At 37.6% G+C, this 24,971-nt stretch overlaps 3 protein-coding genes and 1 long non-coding RNA gene across 5 annotated transcripts in view; 3 read left to right on the forward strand and 1 right to left on the reverse strand.

Moving 5' to 3' along the window:
• The window catches only part of LOC110381814 (protein tyrosine phosphatase domain-containing protein 1), a 30,913-nt gene extending 26,678 nt beyond the window's left edge, over positions 1-4,235 (forward strand). Inside the window, exons 9-13 of the mRNA XM_049845650.2 lie at positions 263-396; positions 603-713; positions 1,129-1,266; positions 1,885-2,037; positions 4,080-4,235. Of these exons, the coding sequence (XP_049701607.1) occupies positions 263-396; positions 603-713; positions 1,129-1,266; positions 1,885-2,037; positions 4,080-4,235 (692 nt within the window). The remainder of the gene's footprint in view (positions 1-262; positions 397-602; positions 714-1,128; positions 1,267-1,884; positions 2,038-4,079) is intronic.
• A 534-nt stretch (positions 4,236-4,769) lies between these two features.
• LOC110381820 (death-associated protein 1) lies at positions 4,770-8,117 on the forward strand. The gene is made up of 2 exons (XM_021342227.3): positions 4,770-4,982; positions 5,549-8,117. Exons 1-2 carry the CDS (start codon positions 4,931-4,933, stop codon positions 5,800-5,802), a joined length of 306 nt encoding a protein of 101 aa, XP_021197902.1. The 5' UTR covers positions 4,770-4,930; the 3' UTR covers positions 5,803-8,117.
• A 1,359-nt stretch (positions 8,118-9,476) lies between these two features.
• Positions 9,477-10,390, reverse strand: LOC135118715 (uncharacterized). Of its 2 annotated transcripts, XR_010277732.1 has the most exons (3): positions 10,151-10,390; positions 9,765-9,958; positions 9,477-9,612 (listed from the first exon to the last, which is right to left on the reverse strand). It is a non-coding gene; the product is annotated as an uncharacterized LOC135118715 (long non-coding RNA). The 2 variants fall into 2 exon arrangements; XR_010277731.1 differs by having other exon boundaries at positions 9,765-10,390.
• A 421-nt stretch (positions 10,391-10,811) lies between these two features.
• Positions 10,812-23,331, forward strand: LOC110383553 (G patch domain-containing protein 1 homolog). Its single transcript, XM_064041482.1, has 10 exons — positions 10,812-10,989; positions 15,844-16,034; positions 16,479-16,614; positions 17,262-17,443; positions 18,387-18,623; positions 19,126-19,281; positions 19,624-19,771; positions 20,241-20,658; positions 21,126-21,332; positions 22,118-23,331. The coding sequence occupies exons 1-10, from the start codon at positions 10,926-10,928 to the stop codon at positions 22,962-22,964; spliced, it is 2,586 nt and encodes an 861-aa protein (XP_063897552.1). The 5' UTR covers positions 10,812-10,925; the 3' UTR covers positions 22,965-23,331.
• The last annotated feature ends 1,640 nt before the right edge of the window (positions 23,332-24,971 follow it).

Raw genomic sequence — 24,971 nt, forward strand, 5'->3', positions numbered from 1 at the left:
GCAAACTTTGAAGATGACTCTTAGACCCAAGTTCGACGATTGAAAGTTGAACGTAAATGAAAATCATTTGTTTTACAAAAACGACGTTGCTACTTGTCTGTTCATATTTTAAGTTACCTTCACAAAACTTAAACATACGAACAGAAAGACCCCACCATATATATATCATATAAAAGCTACCCTTAGGAGACAAGCGGCTCAAGTATATGAATAAATTCATCAAATCCCTATATCAAAAACAATAAAGTTGATACAATTCCAGAACAAATTCCAACACTGCCAATGGTGGAATGGCGCGACCCGGTGGAGGAGGACATCGAGAGGAACCTGGAGTCCGTCAGCCGTATCACGGGCACTGCCAACAACGGCAGTTTGCCGGCTTTGCAGATTTATGAGGTAAGCCCAGAAACCAGAACAATGGAATATCTTTTCGTCACACTTTACAAAAGTTTCTTGGATTCAGTTCTGGATTAGCCAAGAAGCAAATTAAGTCATTGCTTAGAGCATCATGTTACCTTAATCTGGTACGTGCTACCTGGGGCCATTGTTACTGAAACCTGGGAAAATCGAATTACCTACTTAATTTCAAATTTATTTTTTAGGCATTCACAGTAGACCATCATAGTCTTCCAGAAGAAAGGATGAAATATTTAAAGCAACTTCGCAATGAAATCAATCAACAGAGAGAAGCCTTCGATAAAATAAATGTTGAGGTAAGGAAAATCATCTCAATCTCCAAAGTAAGGCCTGTAGCCTTGGCTATCTATGTAGAACTGAAAGAATTTTTCAAATCACTCGTAGTTGCTGAGATTGGAGCGTTCGAACCAACAAACCAGACTAGAAGTAGAGTATTTAGGAGACCAACAAATAAATAAAAAGTCTATTTTGAGGCATCATCATGAGTTGTTATACATTGAAGTTCCTATATATTTGTTTCTGTATCTACATACTTAAGTTTTAAGTACAACACTGACCGTCAGTTGCACAAAGCTCCATTAAAGTTAGTGTTTCATTAAATCGATTGCTAGCTGTCACTTTTTATCTTGTTGGCAAAGAAAGAGTCAGCAATAGATTTGAAGAAGCTTTGTGCAACTGACGGTGACTGACTTTAATTTATCTCCATTTCAGAACGACCCCACGATTCTGACGGGGTTGCTGTTTGAATGGCTGGAGGGTCTGAAGCAGCCAGTGCTGGACCGAGAGGATCTCTCCCTCATTGTGGGCAGGGCGTACAATGTGGAGTCTTGTGTGTTGGCATTGACTATGGTGATTTGCGTTAAAGTTTTATTTATGTCCGTGGATTTGAGGATTTTAACCCCCATTCATTTAAAATTTTTAGGGTTCCGAACCCAAAGGGTAAAACGGGACCCTATTGTTTTCGCTCCTCTGTCCGTCCGTCCGTCCGTCTGTCACCAGGCTGTATCTCATGAACCGTGATAGCTAGAGAGCTGAAATGTTCACAGTTGATGCATTTTTGTTGCCGCTATAACAACAAATACCTACTGAAAACTAGAATTAAATAATTATTTTGGGGGGCTTCCATACAAAAACCTGATTTTTTGTCCGTTTTATAAATAATGGCACGGAACCGTTCGCGCGCGAGTCCGACTCGCACTCGGCTGGTTTTTACACTTCGTATAGTGTTGCCATTAAAGGCAACGGAAATCTATAAACGGGAAATAAAATAATTAACGCTTTTTTAATACCTACAATGCTGAAAGAAATAAAATGACTTACCAAGTTAATATGGTATCGTGATCATTGAAAATGCTTCAGCAAAACAGGCACTCTTTGTATTTTGTTTGGCACACCTACATAGTCGTAGGTACCTACTTATAAGAGTCGGACCTACCTACCTACTAAAACCCACCAATTTACTTTCAGGAAGACATCATGCTCCTAGAATACTTGCTCCGCTTCGTGACACGTCTCCGCCCCCTCGCTGCCAACAAGAAAGTGGACATTCTGAAGCGACTCCTCGCCTCCCTCACGCATCAGACTGTCAGCATCAACGGACGTTGTCTTCCTACCCGCAAGGTAATTGTTTATTACTCCTAGTCAAATAGATAAATTTGCGGTTCTGAAATTTGCTACTACCAGTGTCTTCGCGATACCTAATCAAAACCTTTAAGCAAAATATAAATACGTATACGATTTCTATGATCAAAAACACTAGAGCTCTCATCATATATCTTTGCAACCCTAGAGGCAGTCGTTTGTTTTGCAACTAGTATTAATTTTTTCTACTGTGGCCCAATCGCTTGTAGCTTACTTCGGTCTTATTTGAAGAGAACCTCGCTCCTAAGGGCAAAAATTTCAGCATAATAACAGGTGGAACATAGAACCTATTTTTTTGGAAGTCGGTTAAAGATTTTACCCATACATGCTATAAGATATCTCAAAAGGTTCTCTTCTGCTCACAGAGTTTATACACTCTTTTGCAAAAAAAACGGGCACCTATGCGAAATCTTAGTTTTAAGGACTTTACGTGTATTTCAAAGGGTTTTACTGATTGTAGTATGTTTCTAGCATCAAAAAAGTTAGCCGAGCATGCGTGAGAGTGTATTCTAAATTTGAATTTTGTACAATTGCTAAGAAATTGGTTAAACCTTGTTTTGGACTAATTGCTGGCTGAAAGTTCGTCGGTGTTTTGAAAAGTTTTTGAAGTGATTTTCAGGAAAATGATAATGCAGTTTTAATTAATGATTAATGTACTTTTTTGTTAGATCAAAACATTTTTAAAAAACTATGCGTATTTGATAAAATTTTCACCTGCTCTAAATGGGCTATACTGATGATTGATGGCAATGTTATGAGTTTCGGTATTTTAGTGTAAAGCGTTCTATTGTTTAGATATTGTACCCACGTGTTTTAAAATATCGCTTTTTCATAAATAAACACTATTTACAAGAGTATCAGTACCTTTGGCTGCGACAAAACAAAATTAAAGTAAGCAGTGCCGATCACAACCCGTCTCCTATCGGACTTTGACATTTAAAAAATACCAAATTTTGTGATAAATGTTAAAATTAACCACATGAAAAATGATGAGGAGGGTTAAAGCTATCTAAAAAGTCAAATTATTGCCTCGTTGAAGCTCTCGATAGCTCCATAGGTATCGGCTTACTAAACGATGCTTTAGCTGAAAGGGAGTCAAGAATTCAAAATTATTGGCCAAACGTATGTTTCTTAAGAAATGAGCAGATAGCCAATTATTGTTATGATTTAAGCAGGAAAGTGCTGTAGATGCTAGAAAATGTCGGTGCAGGCAAGTTTATTTAATAAAATGTCCGTGGGATGAAAACCCGCTATTTGAACGCTCAGACTCATAGATCTTCAGAGGTCTACGGAGTTTCCCAAGAGACGAGGTTGTTTAAAAATCAGTAATTACGAGACCTTAAGACCTCGTGCTCACAGTCTATGCGCTATATTCTGTATTTTGTAGAATTTCAAGAATTTTAAAAATGTCAAAGTCTTATAGGAGACGAGTTGTGATGGGCACTGCTTACTTTAAAATGGTTTTATCGCAGCCAAACGTACTGATACTCTTCTAAATAGTATTTATTTATGAAAAAGCTTTTTTTTTTTAAACACGTGGGTACAATATCTAAACAAAAGAAACGCTTTACACAAAAATACTGAAACTCTTAACATTGCCATCAATCATCAGTATAGCCCATTCAGAGCAGGTGAAAATTTTATCAAATACGCATAGTTTTTCAAAAATGTTTTGATCTAACAAAAAAGTACATTAATCATTAATTAAAACTGCATTATCATTTTCCTGAAAATCACTTCAAAAACTTTTCAAAACACCGACGAACTTTCAGCCAGCAATTAGTCCAAAACAAGGTTTAACCAATTTCTTAGCAATTGTACAAAATTCAAATTTAGAATACACTCTCACGCATGCTCGGCTAACTCTTTTGATGCTAGAAACATTCTACAATCATTAAAACACTTTGAAATACACGTAAAGTCCTTAAAACTCAGATTTTGCATAGGTGCCCGTTTTTTTTGCAAAAGAGTTTATAAGCAAACTCTTTGCAGCCTATTAACTATTTCTTACCCCTTTGCAGGACTTCCAAAGACTAAGAGAAGGCACCAGCAGCCAGGTGATAAACTTCATGCTGCGTATGATAGTAGAGCTGCAGAAGGATATGATGAAGCCTGGGAAAGATGATGCCGATGTCGTGGTACCGCAACGAAGGTTCAGAATAAAGGCTTGGAAATAAATATTGAGTGGTTTCATTTCTTCTTTAAAATATTTACATAAGCTAAGTAGAATCTACGTGTAAGCCAAGTAGAAACTACTTCTCGCACCCGGATAAGTGATTTTGGGGCTCTAAAGATTATAACCAAATCTGATTTAAATCGGTTCAGTAGTTTTGGGGTGAAAGCGCGTACATAGACAAAGGAATAAGTAAGTAAGGGTAATAAGGGGTCTTCCTACCTATTAAATCTACATTTTATTTGCATATAATAATATCAACTTAAACAATAAACATTTAGACATACTCATCTTTTTGTATTTTAAATGAAATTTGCGTTATGGTAAAAAAAATACTAATAGATTCCTATTGGCAAATAATACATTCAAATCTATTCTAAAAAGATTAATACATAATTTACTAAGAAGAAAAGCTAAAATCTAAATGTTACATAATTTAATAAAATTAATGATGATAATCAAGGTAAGGTATCACAATAATAACCAATTTAGTAATCACATATCAAATCGACTATTTACAACTTTAGTAACCGAAGCACATCACTAAAAATTTTGACAGTTCGCCATCAGTGGCCGAAGCCTGTGTCGTGTCATCGAATCGTAATTATACACGTCGAACGAAGTACAATATTATCTATACCTGTGTAGTGCAACGTTGGCATTTTTATTATTTACAATAAAAATATAACTGTTTCTATCATGTCGTCCACGGAAGAAACTTCTCAACTCAAAGCTGGCCATCCCCCGGCAGGTATAAACTTAACTTTCGTTGCCTTTGTTTATGTATAATCAAGCGTAAAAAGTTGATTATTTTTCTTAAATACAGTTATCAATGCCATATGGCATTATAATAAACATCTACTACACTAATTAACCTAATCGTTACTGTTAATAATCCTAATTGGAAAATAATTTCCTGTCGAAGTAAACAAGTTGATTTATTTATAAACTGCAAAGCAATCAAGCTTGCCTTGAATTTGATAATGACGTCATTATTATATGTGCTCTATGTTACGAATGGTTGCGTGTTGTTAAACAAAGACTTGTTAGCTTCAAGGTCGTCAAGCGGTCAGCTTTATGCCCATTCTTTAACATATTATTCTATAGAAAAAAAACCGGTAGACGAAAGCACTGAAACAGGAATAACTTGTAAACTCTTTTATAGTTTATACTCTGATCATTTCCCTTATTGCCAAATGTTTTAAAATGCAAAACTTTAGCTTACACTCATACCTCAATCAAAGACCATAACAAAATCAATTTTCACACAGTGCGTCGTCTATACAATTCACATATAGTATTATTTACCACTTACAGTGAAAGCCGGTGGCATGAGAATCACCCAGCACAAGACTCCTCACTCGAAGGACAGCAAAGAGCCAGCAAATGAGGACTTAACTGGTCTCTCAGGGCCTTCACCAGTGCCCTCAAACCCTGTATCTATCTCTGGGGCACCTAACAGAGGTAACGCAGACTTTACACCAGAGGCTGCTCAGGTGGCCCACAGTCCGAAGCCACCAGCACATATCAACTTCAAGCCTCAAACAAATATTCAACAACCCCGGAAGTAGACTACATTCGACATATCAGAAGGCATTGAGGTTGTTAGGTAGATCCACAGAAAATGTTCAGAATTAATTATATTGAAATCTTATTGATGTTCAAAAAAACAATTTTCAGTTACATAAAATTTTGTCGAGATAATTTCAAGTTTAATATCATGAATTACCATGGTGATATTATTTGAAAAATAAAAAAAATAAGAGGCCAGTTACTGACTGTTCTAGTCAAACTGCAACTTGTAAATTGCTTGAGACTGTAGAGTCTCTTCGGAATAGACATGGCATTCAAATCTACAAAACTGCCAGTGTCAGCAAAATATTCTTATATAACATTACTGTTATAAAATTGAAAGATTTTCTGTTCATTTATCTATACACCTTGATAACTCACAATTATCATACTACTTGTTTACATTAGGTATTTTGGACTCAAACATGGAAAATGTATGAATTACAATTTGTTTTGATAAGGTTATCTTATATCGATAAAGTAGGCAACCTATTGAATGGAAACACAAATTAATAATACCATGACAATAATTTTGCACCTATCAATAGGTTGTCCGTATTTACAAAATTAAAAATTCCTCCACTCACACAGAGAAGGATTGAGCAGACTTTATTTACCGTCAGTTTCACAAAGCTCCACTAAAGTTAAATCTTCTTTAAATCTATTGCTGACTCTTTCTTTGTCAACAAGATAAAAAGTGACAGCAATAGATTTAATGAGTTTTATCATAAATATTATATGGAATATTCCATCCTAAACATTTCCATTCTCTGATTACAATAGAACACTTGTGCTAACAGAACATTCCATAATCCTATAAAATCTACAGTCTATTGTTTGTGCTCAATCAAATTCTTAATGTAAACAAAACTAAAACATACATGGTCCTAACTCAGCAACATTGTGTTAACTTACACAAACACGCAAGTATTGCCAGCATTTAAATAATTCCTTTATGTTAATTTCTCAATGTTGCCAAGTTATGACCATGTAAACAGCCTAGTGATTAGATTGGTATATTAAGAATATTTTGTATTATAAATAAGTACTTTATTTATTAATGTCTTATTATATCTGTTTGTGTCTTGTTATAACAACCTAATCAGTTTAAGGCTTATAAATACCAACTTTACAAAACAGGCATTTCAACAGTAAAATAGACATTTATAAAACTTCCTCCTATTCTAGTTAAATTAGTTATTCTTATTTTAGATAGGTGAAAATATATGAAATGCCTGATATAATTTAAAAAGAAGAAAAAAATCTTTAAAGCTACAATAAGTGGATCAAATTACGGAAAAGTTGGGGCAAGCGCTCAACATGTGTGTGTCACATTGTGCAGAAATAATTTCCATAAGCGCAAATAATATCTATGTCTTTATAGCTCTATATCAACTTCTTATAGTTGATGAGTAAAACACAATATATCTTCAAACATTCAATGTTTTAATGTGTCATTGTACTTAGATATAAAATGGTTATTGCTTACACTGTTTGTTCCAATAAAAAGTTCTTGAGTGAAGCATCATCATTAGCCTTTTTATCATCCCACTGTTGGGCACAGGCTTCCTCTCACAGAGAGTAAGAAAGAGCATTAATCACCACGCTTGCCCAATGTGAGTTGGTGATTAATCAAATAATGGAATAAAGTGCTTTTGAGTTTTCTAGTGACAAAGTGTGAGCAAAGACCATTTTTCTAGATTTATTTTGAAAGTGTATGAAGCGATATAATACATATTATGGTACATATAAATGTGTAGATAGTTCAGTACATAGATATCCAGTGTTGTTGTCAATGATACAAAATGTGTTTTTAAGTCCACTGCAAGTAGTCCTGCACAAATTGTCTTTTTTTTTTATTTTTATGCTATTCTGACTGCCTTTAAAAAGTGGTCATCAATGTAATTTTTTTTTCTTATTTAGTGTTTAAATAAATTCAAGAATTTAAAAGTCCCGACATGTTACAGGGAATTTATTAACGTCCGTATTGGGTTTAAAAAAAATATATTTAAGTTATTAAATTGGCATTGTAAGTAATGTTTAAATTTTATTAAAAGGAGCTAGTTTCCGAGCAATAATTTCGATTAAATATAATTTTAATTTGGTGCTAAGCCATTATCGTTTTAAATTAGAACATAAAGCATTTCTTCACATTCCTAAACATTAAGTTTATGATTGCATTACCGAAAAAAAAAACAAAAAAAGTTACTTATTATTAATATTGGTCTATAATGTTTTACATTTGACCGTGTGTTTTAAGCAGTGTTTCTTTTATATTTTTAATAGTTATAAAATAAATTGGTATAAAACCAAATCTGTTTTTTTTTCTGACCCTTCTTTTTATTATTGCAATTTACGCAAAGTTATCATTACAAAGAACTATTGGGTTGCAAGTGTGAACCCCGAAGATGATTAGTATGCAGGTTAGCAAAAAATTACTTAATAAGTACCCATCTTTATTCAATCAGTCTTCCACATGTCAACCAGTATTATGTAGTGGCCACAAAGACTTATGCCCGTTTTCACCAACGAATACCTAAATTTAGGGAGCATTTACGGAACACTTAATAAGAATTTCATTTTCACCAAAGCCTAGGTGTCAATTTTAACCTAAAAATTTCACTTAAACTTGGGAGCCCGATTGATGCCTGCTTAAACAACTCCTATCATTATCATTACAGAATACAAACATATTTTGAACCGTTTCTGGCGATGGATAGTGAAATGTACCTTTATATGTTATGTAACACCAAAAATACCATGTTTAAAAAGCAAAAAAAAAATGAAACGTAAACTTTTAGAAAGTTTAGAAGCTGTGGAGGTTGTGGATATGTAAAATAATAATCATTAGAAGACCACGTACCTATCTTACGTGAAAGAGCAGATGTCTGAGAAAAAAGTACGATGATCATGACTTTTTTATAAGATTATAGGTTATCACTTGCTATGAATGCACTTGCTAGGTCGTGATGTCGCTGAATTATTCAAAAATAGGAAGTCCTGCATGTCCATAAATATACAGACCATAACAGATGCAAATCTGGTAATCACTGATGTAGTTTCGCGGTGGCCGGGACAACTATAGGCCTATTCAGACCTAAGCGGTATTCGCTACCGTCTACGGCAGAGAAAACCCTGTGGGTATGCGGTAATATGACTGTTCAGACCTAAGCGGTATTCGCTACCACCTGCGACAGAGAAAACCCAGTGGGTATGCGTTAATATTACTGTTGATGTTCGGGATGCATGCCGCTGCTGCCGCGCGGTATGTACTTCTACCCACAGCAGCAGTGGATATCGCTCAGGTCGCTTTAGCACGGATATTGAGCTCTGACCTTCACCTGCGCAGAAGCCATTTATTGGTTTATTGCCTTGTGTACAGTGCGCAAAGCGATCCCCACTCTTCCGCCGAGAGCTCAATATCCGTGCCGGTAACTATACTTGATACTAAATACCTGAGCGAAACCGGCGCGGTATCTACCTCTACCCACAGCGGCAGCGAATATCGCTCAGGTTTGAATAGGCCTTAAATACCAAAACTGCAGTAGATACCAATGATTCGAAAATGGTGAATATGGAGGAGCCTATCTCCTAGGTGATAGGGGATACCCTCTGGAGGTAAGAAGTAGGCTAACATTGAACATAATAAATTATGTAAATTAAAACAAAGATAGTAAACAAATATTTTAATATTAGTCCTCATATGATGTACCAAACATTATCATCATCCTCCTGCACCAATTCAATTTGAGGTGGGCTGGGCGCAGCATGTTTTTACACGTCTTTCCAATTTCTCGCACCACCTGAAACTAAATTAATATATAATTTTAACCCCATACTTAAATCCATCAACTCATGGAGAACAAAAATACAATGAAGCCGACAGTAAAACAAGGAACACAGTTGTACGGCAATATCTTAATACACTATATTATTATACACAGATATTATTCACATTTACCTGTAAAGGGTTCCTGTCGCATTAAAACTATTTGTGACTGGATCCAAGCTTTGTTTTTGGCTTCGTTCGTGGTCCCATCCGTTTTTTGTTCAATATTGTGTCTCTATGAGACGTCAGCAATTTCACTAACTTGTCTTTTTCTTCTGCAAGAAAGGTTTATCCTCGTTTTCTCTTCTCTGCCAAAATAAACTTATCTATTCAACAATAATAAACCCAAAATTAACCTCACTCTATGTACACATACACATCAGTCAATTTGACAAACGCGCGAATGACATAGGTAAAAATTCACCTATAGAAAACCTCTTTACTGTTTTATTGCATAAAACATAGCGTAATGTAGTTTAAGTTAAATTAAAATAACATCACAAAAAAAAAAAACTCACAGGCTTTAGTAATATATACTCGATAGACGTTTATTTCTTAAGAAGTACAGAAAAATCATTTTATCGATAAAATATCGACTTTGCATTATCGTTTGTAGAACTAGTAATCTGTCACTTACTTAAGGGATCCATGTACAAGTGTGGTGAAAATGAATTTAGGTAGGTGTCAAATTGGGAGGGGTCCTTACTAAAAGTAGCATTTAGATAGGGAAACGGTAAGAGGTTGTTGGTGAAAACGGGCATAATATTCTTATACGGCAGCATCATTTATTTAAGGTGATGTATTTATTGTTCTTTATGCGGTATGCGGTCCGACCCGGGAATCGAACCCGAAATCGCTTTGTGGGTTTTAGAAAACTTTCACAGAGCAGCCCGTAGTCTGGGAGTTGGTGATTGATACACCTGTCCGTTAATTTAGGTCTTGTCCTCTCTCTGGTCGTGTCGGATTGCCGTCCCATCGGGCTATGAGAGTGAATGAATAGTGGCAAAAAAGCGCTTATTAACTCACAACATGTAAAAGTTATGCCGGAACAAAATAATCTCACTTAATTAGATCTTTAGTCGATGTTATGTAGTACAAGAAAAAAATCATTTGAACTTCTGTGGTAGCTCTTAGAATATATGTCAACGGTTACTGTCAAAGTGTCAAGTGTCAATGGCACTTTGACAGTGACATTAATAAAATTCGGCATATTATGCATGAGTTCGGGTATCTTTATTTTATGTTTATCGCTACATAACTAATTATTTTCAAATACCATCAATATCGGCTGCAATGAGCGATTCAGACGACGACAACTTAGTACGATACGGTACGCAGTTGGAGCCCTACGAAGAAGGTAAGCTAATATTTTCTGATACAATGCACAACTATATTTTATGCAAGATTGCAGTTATTATTGTCGTGAAATCCAACACTTTTTTCCGTTTTTGACGATAATAGGAACCTTTGTATACCTAGCTGAATAGGTTAATTGCTGAGCACGTGTATTGAGCATTTTGTCTAGGACGACTTGACCAAGACGACTAAGTAGGTCCTAATGTACCCATAACACCAAGTTAGCCATGAACCGGCGTGATTAAAACTGCATTTGAATCTAAATAAGTATGGATCTGCTTAGTATATAATGTGTTAATAACATTTGTATAGACACTGCTACAGGGGATCTCAGAATGTACTAGTTTGAGACAACTGTAATGAAATGGTAACACGATATTTGTAATTATAATAATAACCTTTGTGTTACCATTTCATTAAAGTTGTTTCAAAAGGGCTGCAGTGTGTTCGCCTCAATGTTCATCTTTCAAATATCTCTGTAGTCCCATGGTCTGATAGACCTTTTTATTCTAAACTAAAAGGTTACACATAGTACACCAAGTTTTGAATCAGTTCCTTACATGTTCCATAGTTCAGTGTGTCTTGGAAAATTCCTCTTCTAACACTTTTACTGAAGTCTATCTGACTCTGCCCTTTTCCACTGGAGCTGAGCTGTTAGTTCTAGGTCATCATCTCCTCTTCCTCTTTTGTGCTTACCAATTTACCATCTCCATTATATACTTTTTCATTGTTGTAGTTGTAATATTTGGTTTCACCTGCACCCTCAGCTTGCCAAACACAGATAAAAGTTCAAGCAATATTTCATCTAAATCCATTCAATAGTACATAATACCCATAATATTTTTAAGTGAATAATAATTTTGAAGTTAATACTTTTTCAAGTGACATAAATATTAGATTAAAAGTGTTTTTAGTGTTGTGAAAGATCAATAATATTTATAACCATTTAAACCAAAATAATTGAAATAAAGCATGCCACTACAATATGTTCAATGTTACCTTGGATCTCCATTTATCTCAAATTCTACAGAAGTATTGATGTCTGACAACTGTAACAAGGATTTTTCCATCAAATATAAACAATTGTTTTTTGTATAAATAAAACTGACAATTAAATAAGTATTGAAATGGACAAGAAACACATGAACCATTCAAGATTTTTCTTTTACTCCCAGATTTCACCAGCACCATGTCGCAAACCAAAACTCAGCCAGGTCAAAGAAAAAGACCTTGGGCTGCGAACAGCCAAGCACAAGGACCGCCTGTAACTTCTGCAAAGAAAAGAAAGAAAAACAAAAAGAAGAGAAAAGCTTTGAACGCAAAGCAACAGTATCCACCACCAGAAGATTATTTCTCTAGAGAATATCTTATCAATCAAGGATGTACAAATAATTTTGCTCAACAAACCTTACCAACCAGTGAAACAGTACTGAATTACTGGGATATGAACGAGAGAAATGCAAAGAGACGCTTTCCAAATGAGGACGAGGAAGAGTACTTAAGTGCAATGAAGTATTCTTCAGCTGCTGGCCCATCGCGCCGAAGAAGCCTCAGCGATGTTGTACCTGATTGGGAACCACCTTACAAGATCACAAAAACTTCTAGGAAAGAGCCCAACTATTGGCAAAGACAACATTCTCCACCGAGAGAACGCAATGGATCTCCAATGGATTGTGCTTCCAATTACTTATTTGAACAGGATCCACAGCAAAAATATATTGATGCTGATGACTTGCAGGTCAAGATTCAGAATGGAACACGAGCAGTGACGCATAATGGCAACAATGATTACAGTTACAGTTCACCATTCAGTGATCCACTTTACAAGGTTGAGAAAACCTCAGTTCATGATGATGCATCACAATATGACTGGGAGCCTGATCGGCCCTCGCGAATAGGTCTCCGCAACGAATCACACCCAACAAACCATGGGCAAAGAGATGATTCTCATGATATAAACTTTTGGGGAAGGGCTTCGAAGTCACAGGAAAATTCTCAGACTGGTTGCGTTAACCTAGAATATCCAGAGGATCTTGACCGACCTTCGCGAGTGGGGTTAAGAAATGAAACGCATCCAATGAGAAAAAAAATTGTATATGACCTTGATGAAGAACGAACTAGAATTTATGAGGCGCGAAATCTCGTTGATTCGAGTCCAAATGCCGATTACGAAGAGTTTGCTAATGTTAGCGAGACCATGCCAGTTCGCGACCATCAATGGCATCAACCTTTGGAGGAAACTGAAGACGCAGCACTGTCTAAGTCGGGACCAATACGTGTTGCTATCCATAATGATACACCCATCTCAAAGAAGCAAGTGATTCGAGTCTATCAGGCCATAAACGATGCTATAGTCCGCATCGGCGTACAAGGCGCGGGCCCAAAGTTTTTAAGTAGTAAGAGGCATAAGCAAGGATGTATACTCATGACCTGCCAAAATCACGAAAGTCGCAAATGGCTTGAAAGGGAGGTTCCGAAACTAGAGCCCTGGCCTGGAGCGCGACTTTCTGTAACGCCTGGAATTCAAATGCCGAAGCCAATAATACTGTCCCTTTTTATACGAACTCATCATGGCGTAACCAATACAACAGCTTTAGAATTACTCCGAATTCAAAACCCAGGACTCGACACGAGAAAATGGAATGTGATAAACTTTCAAAAAGAAAAAGATGGACACATATTATTTGTGTCTGTAGACGAGCCATCGTTTCAGGCGCTAAGACTTGTAAGTTTTAGAGTCAATCTGGGAATGCAAAAAGTTTCTTTTTGGGTCCAGTCTGCTCCTAGACCACCAAAAAATAAATCAGTCACAAAAAAACCGGTCACAGCCAGCAAAAGTAGACCGAATCCAAGTGGTCTTACAAAAAGAAGTTTATGGAGTAAATCTTTGGACAAATGTTTCGTGCCGTCATCTCCTTTATACCAAGATCGTGAAAGTGGCTCGACAAAGGAATCTTCGGAATATTCGAGAACCTGTGGTATTCAATATAGCCAGACAGTGGAAGGTGACCTACGGCAGAGTTTGTTAAGAAAGCAAGAAGCAAAGAGCCCGCCTTCTCAAAAATGGTATCTACCCGTGGATAAGGATTATTCTTTCTCAGATTGGATACCATATTAATTATAAGGGTAATCAGGAGGAAGGAAGCAACCACCTTTTTTGACCAAAAAAATTATAAGTTACCATGACAAGACATTGGCAAGTTATAAGAAAATATCAACTATTCACTGTACTAATGTTACTGTTCATGTACCTACCTATACACAGGTTTGTTCCCACTAGCCGTTCCCACTATAGCTCAGTTCTGCGGTAGAACTAATGGGAACTTTTTTTCACACTAGTTCTACTATATGAGGTGTAACAAAATAGTAGAACTAGAATTATTATTTCATAGTAGAACTAGTGAGAAAAAAGTTCCCATTAGTTCTACCGTAGAACTGAGAAGTAGAACTAGTGGGAACAAACCTTTTGTTACGCCTCATTTTGCTACAAAAAAGTTATCATTAGTTCTATGGTAGAACTGAGCAGTAGAACTAGTGGGAACAAACCTATACACACTGAGTATTCCATATTTTTATCGTATTTAGTATTTAAATTGTTTTTGTGATTTATTTTACTATAAGTTTATGGTGCTAAGATCTGATACCGATAATGTATTTTGTTGTAAGAATGCATATCAAATACCATATTCTCAATATTTTAATTTGACATTATTTGTCCAATGGGTATCTGGGTTGTGGAGGTCAGATAGGCAGTCGCCCCACCTAAAACACTGGTTCTCAGCTGTATCCGGTTAGACTGGAAGCCAACATTTGGTAGGAATTTCGATATTACTATTGGTTGTGTTTTTGCTCAATTAATGAGTTTCTTTATATTTATATTAAAAACATTTATTCAGAAACCATACAATTGTTTTAAGTTAATATATTTCGTGATCATTCTTTTTTTACTTAGGTGGTTAGTATTACAACCTGTTTAAACTAATTTGTAAGCTTAAGATACTTACCTCTATATGAATGTGATTTAGAAATAAGGTCGTAATAGTACGTAACATTTTCTTTTTTTTTCAAAAATGCTTGTCGGCTGATTAATTTTAGGTGTTTTTTTATTAATTATAAAAGTATTTGGTCAGTTTGTTAACCTTTTAGCTCTTAATTTTAATAACTTTCTACCTCTGAGTTATTGTTATTTTTTAAGAGATCTGAGTATTAAAGATAGTTTTCTATAAAATATGTTTTATTTTCGATAACCAAGTTTATTTGGTCCTCCCTGTTGTTACTTCCATTTAAAGTAAGGAACCCTTTTTTGATGAGATGCCCAGAACAGAAAAGTTTTGTAGGTCCATCATCATCCTCCTGCCCTTATCCCAATTTTATTTGGGGTCGGAGTAGCATGTTTTCTCCTTCCATACTCTTCTATCTGCCGTCATCTCACAAGTAACATTCTTTCTTACCATATCTACTTTCACACAATCAAAGAAAAGTTTTGTAGGTAGGTATCATCTTTTATTACCAAGTAATAGTATGTGAGAAATGCTCTATAACCACATTTTCCAACATGATTTACTGAGAGATTTCATTAATGATGAAATAATAAAGATGACATGCACACAAGGTGCCTTGGCGGTAGCCCCGAGGACACGGTGGACCACACAGTCCAGGAGTGCCCTGCGTGGGAAGGGCACGCCGGGTCCTCGGCGAGGCTTTAGGTGGCGGCGACCTCTCGCGTCGCGTCATTTGATGATTTTTGACGCAGTTAAAAAAAAAGGTGCCTTGGCAGTCTGGTAAAAACCTCAAATGATTTCTACAATTACATTTTACCAGTTATTTTTCTTAATAAAAACCTTATTAATCCCAGATGAAGTGCCATCGAAGCGCAAGTTCCAACAGGCTCCGGACCAGTATGCAGTGGACGAGCACGGGCGGAGACGGTTCCACGGGGCCTTCACCGGGGGCTTCTCGGCCGGCTTTGGGAACACTGTGGGCTCTCAGGAGGGATGGACCCCGAGTAGCTTTAAAAGCTCCCGTTCGGAGAAGGCTATGTTTTCTGTGAGTTTTTTATAGTTTAGTTGAAGGCTGCGAACTAAACTGACTGTCAGCCGCCGAATGTCAGCCTGTATGTATATTACGCATAACATATCGTCGGTTGAATTTGAACGAAAAAGTGAATATGTATGGAAATACAATTCACTGCGTAACATCACTCACGCTCACGTTCAGCGGCTGGCAGTCAGTTTGGTTTGTACACAGCCTTACAATCTTGATTTTCAACCATAACTTATTAAAGCCAAAATTTCGATCAATTCGCCAAAAAAACATTCGATCGATGTGCACGTGCATGTCACATTCTTAACTTATAAAACTTATGTAATGACGGGTGCTATGAAAACCATGTGCTGACTCCAAAATAAGTTTTGTTCAAGAAGCTATCAGGTGTTTGCAAACGTCTATGTTATTTACGTTCAATTCTCATTTCGTTCCTTATGCATTTAGAATCAACGGCCCGAAGATTTCATGGACGAAGAAGACCGCGGCGAGTTCGGCATCGCCCCGCGCCACATGGGCACACACAGCGAGTTCTCCGGACACAAGCGGCGCCGCGCTCACTACCACGACGGACCTATACCTGGTCAGTATCACTGCATGTGTACCTACAGGACCAGGCACGAAGACTTCGTGAGCGAAGTAAACCGCAGTGAGGTAGGCATGCATGATATAAAATAAGACCCATTTCTTACAATTTAGATGAGTTGAATCTTATTATCTACTTACAATTCATTAGGAGCATTAAAACAATATAAAAAAACTGCGTTTACTATAACAAAAACTATAATAAAATAAATAAATAAATAATGTCGGGACACCTTTTCACACACGGTCGGTTAGCCCCATGGTAAGTTATTAATTAACTTGTGTTATGGGTGCTAACACAACTGATAGACTACATATAGCTACATATATACATATTTATAAATACATATTGTAACACCCAGACCACGGCTAACAATCATGCTCATCACACAAATGTCGACCGAGCCGGGAATCGAACCCGGGACCTCAGGTTCGGCAGTCCGGCATGGTGACCATTGCGCCATAGAGGTCGCCATAATGAATAAAACTACCCTTTTTAGTAATCGGATATTCACCGTATTTCACAGCACCCAACTCCATCAAATGACCAATCCCCTTTGAGCAAGCGTGGTGATAAAATATCATTACTTCTCTATATGAGAAGAGCTCCATCCAATTATTTAAATTTCTACTATATTTTCGCAGGTGAGCCAGTACTCCAGCAACTGGTCAGGGCAGTTCACGAGACGGCCGCAGTGCGCATGCTCCGCGCTATGGGCTGGCGAGAGGGCCAGGGGACTGGCGAGAGACTGAGCAAGAGGGACAAGGCCAAAGCGAGGGACCAACACAAGGTCTACGGCTGTTATATACCGCCGGATATGAGACAGGTAACATATACATATTAATGAATATAACAAGGTCGTTAGTATGCGCTATGGGCTGGCGAGAGGGACAGGGGACTGACGAGAGACTCAGCAAAAGGGACAAGGCCAAAGCGAGGGACCAACACAAGGTCTACGGGTGTTATATACCGCCGGATATGAGACAGGTAACATATACCTACATACTTATCAATATAACAAGGTCGTTAGTATGCATGCTCCGCGTTATGGGCTGGCGAGAGGGACAGGGGACTGGCGAGAGACTCGGCAAGAGGGACAAGGCCAAAGCGAGGGACCAACATAAAGTCTACGGCTGCTATATACCGCCGGATATGAGACAGGTAACTTATACATATTAATGAATATAACAAGGTCGTTAGTATGCATGCTCCGCGCTATGGGCTGGCGGGAGGGACAGGGGACTGGCGAGAGACTCAGCAAGAGGGACAAGGCCAAAGCGAGGGACCAACACAAGGTCTACGGGTGCTATATACCGCAGGATATGAGACAGGTAAAATATACACTAATGAATGTGTAGGTCGTTAGTATACATGCTAAGCGCAATGGGTTGGCGAGAGGAACAGGGGACTGGCGAGAGACTCAGCAAGAGGGACAAGGCCAAAGTGAGGGACCAACACAAGGTCAACGGGTGTTATATACCGCTAGATTTGCGACAGGTAATATATACAGGACAGGGGACTGACGAAAATTTTACAATGTCTCCAAAATCTTCAAAATAAGGTGTTCTTCTGCCATTTCCGGAACTATTTTGGGGTCGACCATCTATCGAAGCAATAAGTATGGCTGTTTGACATATTTTCTACAGGTACAAAAGCTGTCAAAACGGTGATTGAAAAATCGGCCCTGTGAGTAGTATTTTATTAGCTTAGCATTTATCTTTGTCAAATGTCTTGCTACTATAACATTCTTCCATTCCGATTAATTTCAGAACACAGACCAACAAGACGAAGAATCACAATCAAGTTCAGACTCCGAATTTGATTTCGACACTCTCTTCGCGCCAGACGACTATGAGCCTTATATCTTACACCGCAAGAACGATCGCTTCGGGCTCGGCTACTCGGGGCTCAGTCGACATTCCGTGCTTGGGAACTTAGTGGGAGAGTATGGAAGTGAGGCAGGATCTTCTAGAAGTCATTTGGTTATGAAGGATAAGGGGAAACGGGTGAGTTCATTTTTGCTGTGCTCAATGCATATATATGTATAATGTGAATGTGGAGTTTTTCATGATCATCATCTGTCTTTTTGATGTCCCACGGCAGGGTAAAAGCCTCTTCTCGAATCACTCTTGCTTACACCTTTGTTGAAACTTTCATAAAGAATCGATGTTTGCGAAAAATATGAATGGTTACTGTCTAAAATTTCGTTTCTTGACTCATCAAAACCTGTTTTTTGCTTGCCAATCTCAAGACGTACCGGTCCAATTTAAAAAGTTATTACAGTTTTCTCGTTAGTTATCTAGGAAAGCTATAGACTTCTTTTTACTCGCGCTGCGCTCTAATCTCTGGAAATACAGGACTGCTTTAAAAAAATCTTTCATTATTAGATAATCCATCTAGACAGGATTTACGCTTCTTTTTACCCAAATGCTTAAAATACTCGCCCTAAACACATATAAAACCCCAAACAATTAAACTCAATATAATCTACACTAAATAACTGTCCAGGTATCAATCCGCGGCCAAGCGTTCGGCGTGGGCGCGTTCGAGGCTGATGATGAAGACATATACGGCACTGAAGACATGTCACATTACGACTTCGCTATCGGAGGACCTGATAAAGATAGTACCAAGAAGAAGAGTGTGCAGGATAAGAGTGGTCATGTAAGTGGGGTTAATTATTTATCTATACGTTATATTGTAAATGTGAAAGTTTTCCGACCCCAAATAAAATTGGGATAAGAGAGATGTTTGTTACTCTTTCTCATGCTAAAAGTACTGAATGAATTTTAATAGCACTTGCAGGTTTACTTGTATGTTAGATATATATAGGCTACTTTTTACTGTCAAAAAATTTACTTTAAAAGAACAACCAGTCGAATTGAGGATCTCCTCCTTTTTTGGAAGTCGGCTAAACCCGATTTTAACTGAAAAAAAGCAATATTATCCTTTTCAAACATCAAAAATCATAACTATACTTCAAAACCAAATTCTCCATTCATCCAGGTACTACAAGGTTTCGTGAAAGCTTCCAAGCCGTTACCCCCCGTACCTTCATACCCTGCGCCGGCGCTGCCGCGAGACTACGTGCCCGCGGTAGCCGGCGCGAGAAGGTCCAGGTTCGAACCCACCTCGCACCAGCCTAGGGATCAAGGTAAAGAATCACTATATTATATCTTACTAGCACCCGCTCGCGGTTTCACCTGCGTCCCGAGATAACTGCTACCCGCAGCTGGATGGTGACAAAAATGGATGGTGTCCTAAATCCTTCTCCCGGGTCTGAGCTACCTCCCCTCTAATTTTCAGCTTAATCGGGCAGCCGTTAACACGTGATGGCGTGACCAAGGGATATAGGGATTCTTATATAGGTGAAAATGGAGCCATTTATGTAGGTTTCGTGAAAGCTACCAAGTACCTACGTCCCGTACCTTTGTACCATGAATACAAATAGTGGAGGTGGCATACCGGAAAATCTTCGAAAAAGTAGCGCGAAAATATGCGGGTGTTCGGGGGACCAGGAACGTTGCTAGCTCCGCCCTCATACGCCTTCTTTGGAGCCCACCCACTACAAATATTATAAATTACACAAAACCCCACTAAAATATTACTCGTATTCTTTTCAGGACTAGGCCGCCACGAATTATCAGCAAAAGCCCGCGGCGAGTTACTCGGAGAAACACCCTTACCCACACCAACAAACACAGAACCTATACATACACCTTCACCCACACCCACACAGCCAAACGACGCGATAACTAAACTCCTTGGACGAAACGTCAACTTTGTCACGTACACAGATGATAAACCACTAGACTACATACCTATTAAAGACTCTGGTAAAGACATAGTAAAAGTTTTCAAGCCTTTTGCTGGCAACCCTGAGAAACAGAGAAGGTATGAAGAATATGTGAAGAATAATGGCGTGGTGGGAGGAGGAGGGGAGATGGATAAGCTGCAGGAGTGGGAGAGAGAGAGGGAGTTGGTCGAGTTTGAGCAGGCGGCTAAGTTGTATAAGCCTTTGAGCGGGATTATGGGGGATAGGTGAGTGGACATTTTTATTTGATAGACTTTTATCTCACTTACGAACAGTTTAAGCTTTGTATATGTGAAAAAATGTACTACAATTTTTTTAAGATATGTGGTCGCTGCTTGGAGAAAAATTGTTTTCCATGAAATCTTTAATCTTTGTTAATTCTTACATTTGACAACTTAACTGACATTTACTTATTTTTTAAATCAATCAAAATAAAAGAGATCATTTTACACATTATAATGGTAAAGTTATGTTTAATCTTGCAAAAGCGTGCTAAAACGAGCTTACACGGCTAGTTTTAAGGTCTTGGCACATATGTACGGCACGAAACAGTGCAGCTCCAACCCAGTGATTAAATTATCATTTGAATTTGATTTAAATTAAATTGTACATTAATTATGACTACATTAATCTACATTGGAATGAGTTCCTCACTAGTTGTATGTATCTTAATTCTTTATATTAAATGTTTCAGATTCACTCACGCAGCAGAGCCCGACGAAGCTCTAAATCCCTTATGTGCCGTGGCCAAGAGTTCTGCAAACCACGGCTTGGCCACCAAAGAACAGATAGAGGCAGCTAAGCAAGGAGTATACGGCCTCATGACTCGCCAAGAGACGACTTGGCGACCTGAGTCTCTTGTGGCCAAGAGGTTCAATGTGCCTGAGATAGGTGGCGCTAGGTAAGATATAATTATTATATTCCATGTAGACTATAGCTATCTAACAAATAGAGGCAGCCAAGCAAGGAGTATACGGCCTCATGACTCGCCAAGAGTCGACTTGGCGACCTGAGTCTCTTGTGGCCAAGAGGTTCAATGTGCCTGAGATAGGCGGCGCTAGGTAAGATATAATTATTCTATTACATTATATAGACTATAGTTATCTAACAGAGAGGCAGTTAAGCAAGGAGTATACGGTCTCATGACTCGCCAAGAGTCGACTTGGCGACCTGAGTCCCTTGTGGCCAAGAGGTTCAATGTGCCCGAGATAGGTGGCGCTAGGAAAGGTATAATTATTTTACTACATATAGAATAGACTATAACTATCTGGCAGATAGAGGCAGCCAAGCAAGGAGTATACGGCCTCATGACTCGCCAAGAGACGACTTGGCGACCTGAGTCTCTTGTGGCCAAGAGGTTCAATGTGCCTGAGATAGGTGGCGCTAGGTAAGATATAATTATTCTATTACATGTAAACTATAGTTATCTAACAGATAGAAGCAGATAACCAAGAGGTATACGGTCTACTACGGGGTAATGACTTACCAGGAGACGTCTTGGTGACCTCGGGCCCTCGTGGCCAAGACATGCAATTTGTTCTTGTTCTATGTATTTAAATAAAGTATAGTGGCGGTTTCAAACTGGCTGAGAGATTTACAGGATATTCACATTAATTTATACGGTCGAAATAAAATTTCCTTTTCCTTCAAATTTTTATTAAAATAACTTATCTCTCTTGTTCACAGACCCGACCAGAAAAAGGAAGACCGTCCAAAGGTGTCGTACTCAATATTCTCATACTTAGAGTCTTCAGTTCACGACAAGGACAGTTTCGCCAAAGAGCAGACCAAGTTCAGTGGCTCCAAATCTTTGACCACCAGCATTCTACCTAAAAACGACCCACCAGCTCAAAAAACTGATCAGGTAAATAAACAAACGGACCAAAATACTGACCAAAGTAAAGGTTTGAATAAACAAAGTGATCAAACCCCAGGATTCAGTAAAAGAATGACAGTAGCAGAATTGTTTTTAAAAGAATCAGAAAAGACCAAAGATCAAGGCGCAGAAGTGACAGATACAATAAATCAATTCGATAAAATGGACCTTTATAAGTCTATTTTCCTTAGCGATAGTGAAGAGGAAATTGATAATGAAGATAAAAGTAAAAATAATGAAGCCAGTGACTTCATAGATAAGCCTAAAAACGTTGAAAGAAATACGTCGCCGCCGCGCGGGATTTTTGCTAATATAGACTTTGATGAACTTAATTCGTGGCGAAGAAAAGACGATGTAACTAAACCTAAAGAAGATTCGAGCAAAAAGGTTGAAAATATTTCTAATAAAGTTGAAAATACACAGTCTAAAGATGATGAAGCAATGTACGGACCAAAAATACCCGAAAATCTACAAAAGAGGTTACAATCTGAAACACAAAATAATGCAAAAGAAACTATTGATATAAATTCGTCATCAAGTGAAGATTCGTGGGTAGACATCAATGAAGTTAGTACTAAGAAACATAAAAAGAAGAAATCTAAAAAACACAAATCTAAACATAAGAAAAAGTCTAAAAGTAAGAAAAAGGATAGATAACCTATCTCGAACTATGGAGGTTGAGATATGAAATAGTTTTATAGGCTTAAGATAATTTGGCGGCTAAGCTGATGAAAATAGATTTAAACATCAAAAGAATTAGCTTAGTGAATGCTCAAGAATTATTGTTCACAACTTCACTTTTATAATAAGTGTATTTATTACTTTTAATAAACGGGAATAGCTCAATTTATTTCCTAGTGAAATAATATTTTCTACGAAGTTGCCATGATAAATCCCGAATGTATATGTATACTCTTATTGCCACATTAAATCAACTTGTACATAAAAAGTTTTGACTATACTTCAAAATAACTCAACTTTACATTGTACATACCAACTGATCTTATAAACTGATTACATCCGTAAAAAAGTGGAATAAAATAATTGATTTGTATGAAAACGTTGTTTTATTTTCACCCAATAGCAATGAAAGGAAAAACAAGGTATAATTAGCTTCACAATCGCTGGGCTCTGTTTTCGTTTGTAACAGTTCAATACTGTTGCCAAAATATTCCCTCAAGTATTTCACACGTTAAAACTAATGATAGTAAGCTTGTATAAGCCAAAACGTGGCTTCGTTTATAAGGAATTTTATTTTTTTAATCCTCCATTTTTTACAGAGCTCTTTGTACTATTTGCCGCCATTTCTCACATAATCTTGTGATAATCTGTAAACTCTAAAAAAATAACAGCCTTTTTGTCAAGTTGGTTAAAAATGTATCCTTATATCTCAATGTAGCCATGTCCAGTCCTGATATGACATACAGAACTACATTATAGGTACCTACCTACTAGTCCGTGCTAATAAGATATGAATAAGCTTGTCTGTATATTTCTCAAGAACATCACTATGGCGACCGGCGCGTGCCAACAAAGAACGCAAAAGGAATAACAAATCGAGTGATGATAAATACATATTATGTACCTATTCACCTATTTATTTTACACGCTTTTTATTAGCTTCATTTTACATGGTTAAAATGATCGGTTATGATTATTTTCCCTTTTATTACTTTTGCTAGAAGACACTTCAACCACCTCTGCCTAGGCACCAGATAGATTGGGATTCCATAAGGTCTTGGTTCATGTACCTATACCTACCCTATTTTCGTGTAATATTATGTAGAAAATGTGGTAGGCACCAGGTAGGTAGGTACCTATCTGCCCTATATGAAAAGACTTAAGTACCTACTCGTAGATATAGGTAATTAGGTACTTAGATAGTTAGAAACCCTAGGTATAGTATGAGTAGATAAACGGACATTTCAAAGCTAAGAACCCGTTCACGTCATGTTGCCGTGCTCTCATAGCGCATAGCGTGATGACTGTTTATAATATTGTGCCTAATATTCTGTTACCACTCCACAGAATATAGGTCAGTGCCAATTAACTGCTTACTACGAAACCAACCCGAAATAAATGATGGAAAATTAAGAGCTCGGTTCAAAGTCTCCTAACACCCGCTTATGCAAAAATACGTGATTTCTATTTCGAAGTAAATAAACATGTTATTGTGTAACATTACGTAGGCAGTGGGCGTCAGAGATCGCTCCAAGGTTATTTGAGAATGGCGGGAAACCGAGCGAAAGCTGCGGCCCTACAATACATATCGGTATCATCGACAGATACGTATCAATTTAGTTCTAGAATGTTATTTTAGACCTAGACGTGCTGTCTAGGTCGTCCTAGGAACCGTGATTCAGGGACGCATGTACTACAGCGTAAATATTGCACTTTTATCCCTGTTGATTTTTGTTTTGCGTTGTACATCTCCGGCTCAGTTTAGTCTAGTCAAATTGAACAGTTTGCAGACGAGACAATGTATACTAAAAAAAAACTGTTGTGGATAGGTCACATCATCTACCCAATTATCAATAACAAGCCCAACAGAAAGAGACAAAGCGACATGTCTACAGTGTGCTAAAAAGAAACAGCATGTAAACTGTTGATAGGAAAGGGACGGTAAAACCGAACGGCTACGTGTAAGAAAGAGATATGTGTACA

This window comes from Helicoverpa armigera, chromosome 25, assembly GCF_030705265.1.
Source record: "Helicoverpa armigera isolate CAAS_96S chromosome 25, ASM3070526v1, whole genome shotgun sequence".
Classification (NCBI taxonomy): Eukaryota; Metazoa; Arthropoda; class Insecta; order Lepidoptera; family Noctuidae; genus Helicoverpa; species Helicoverpa armigera.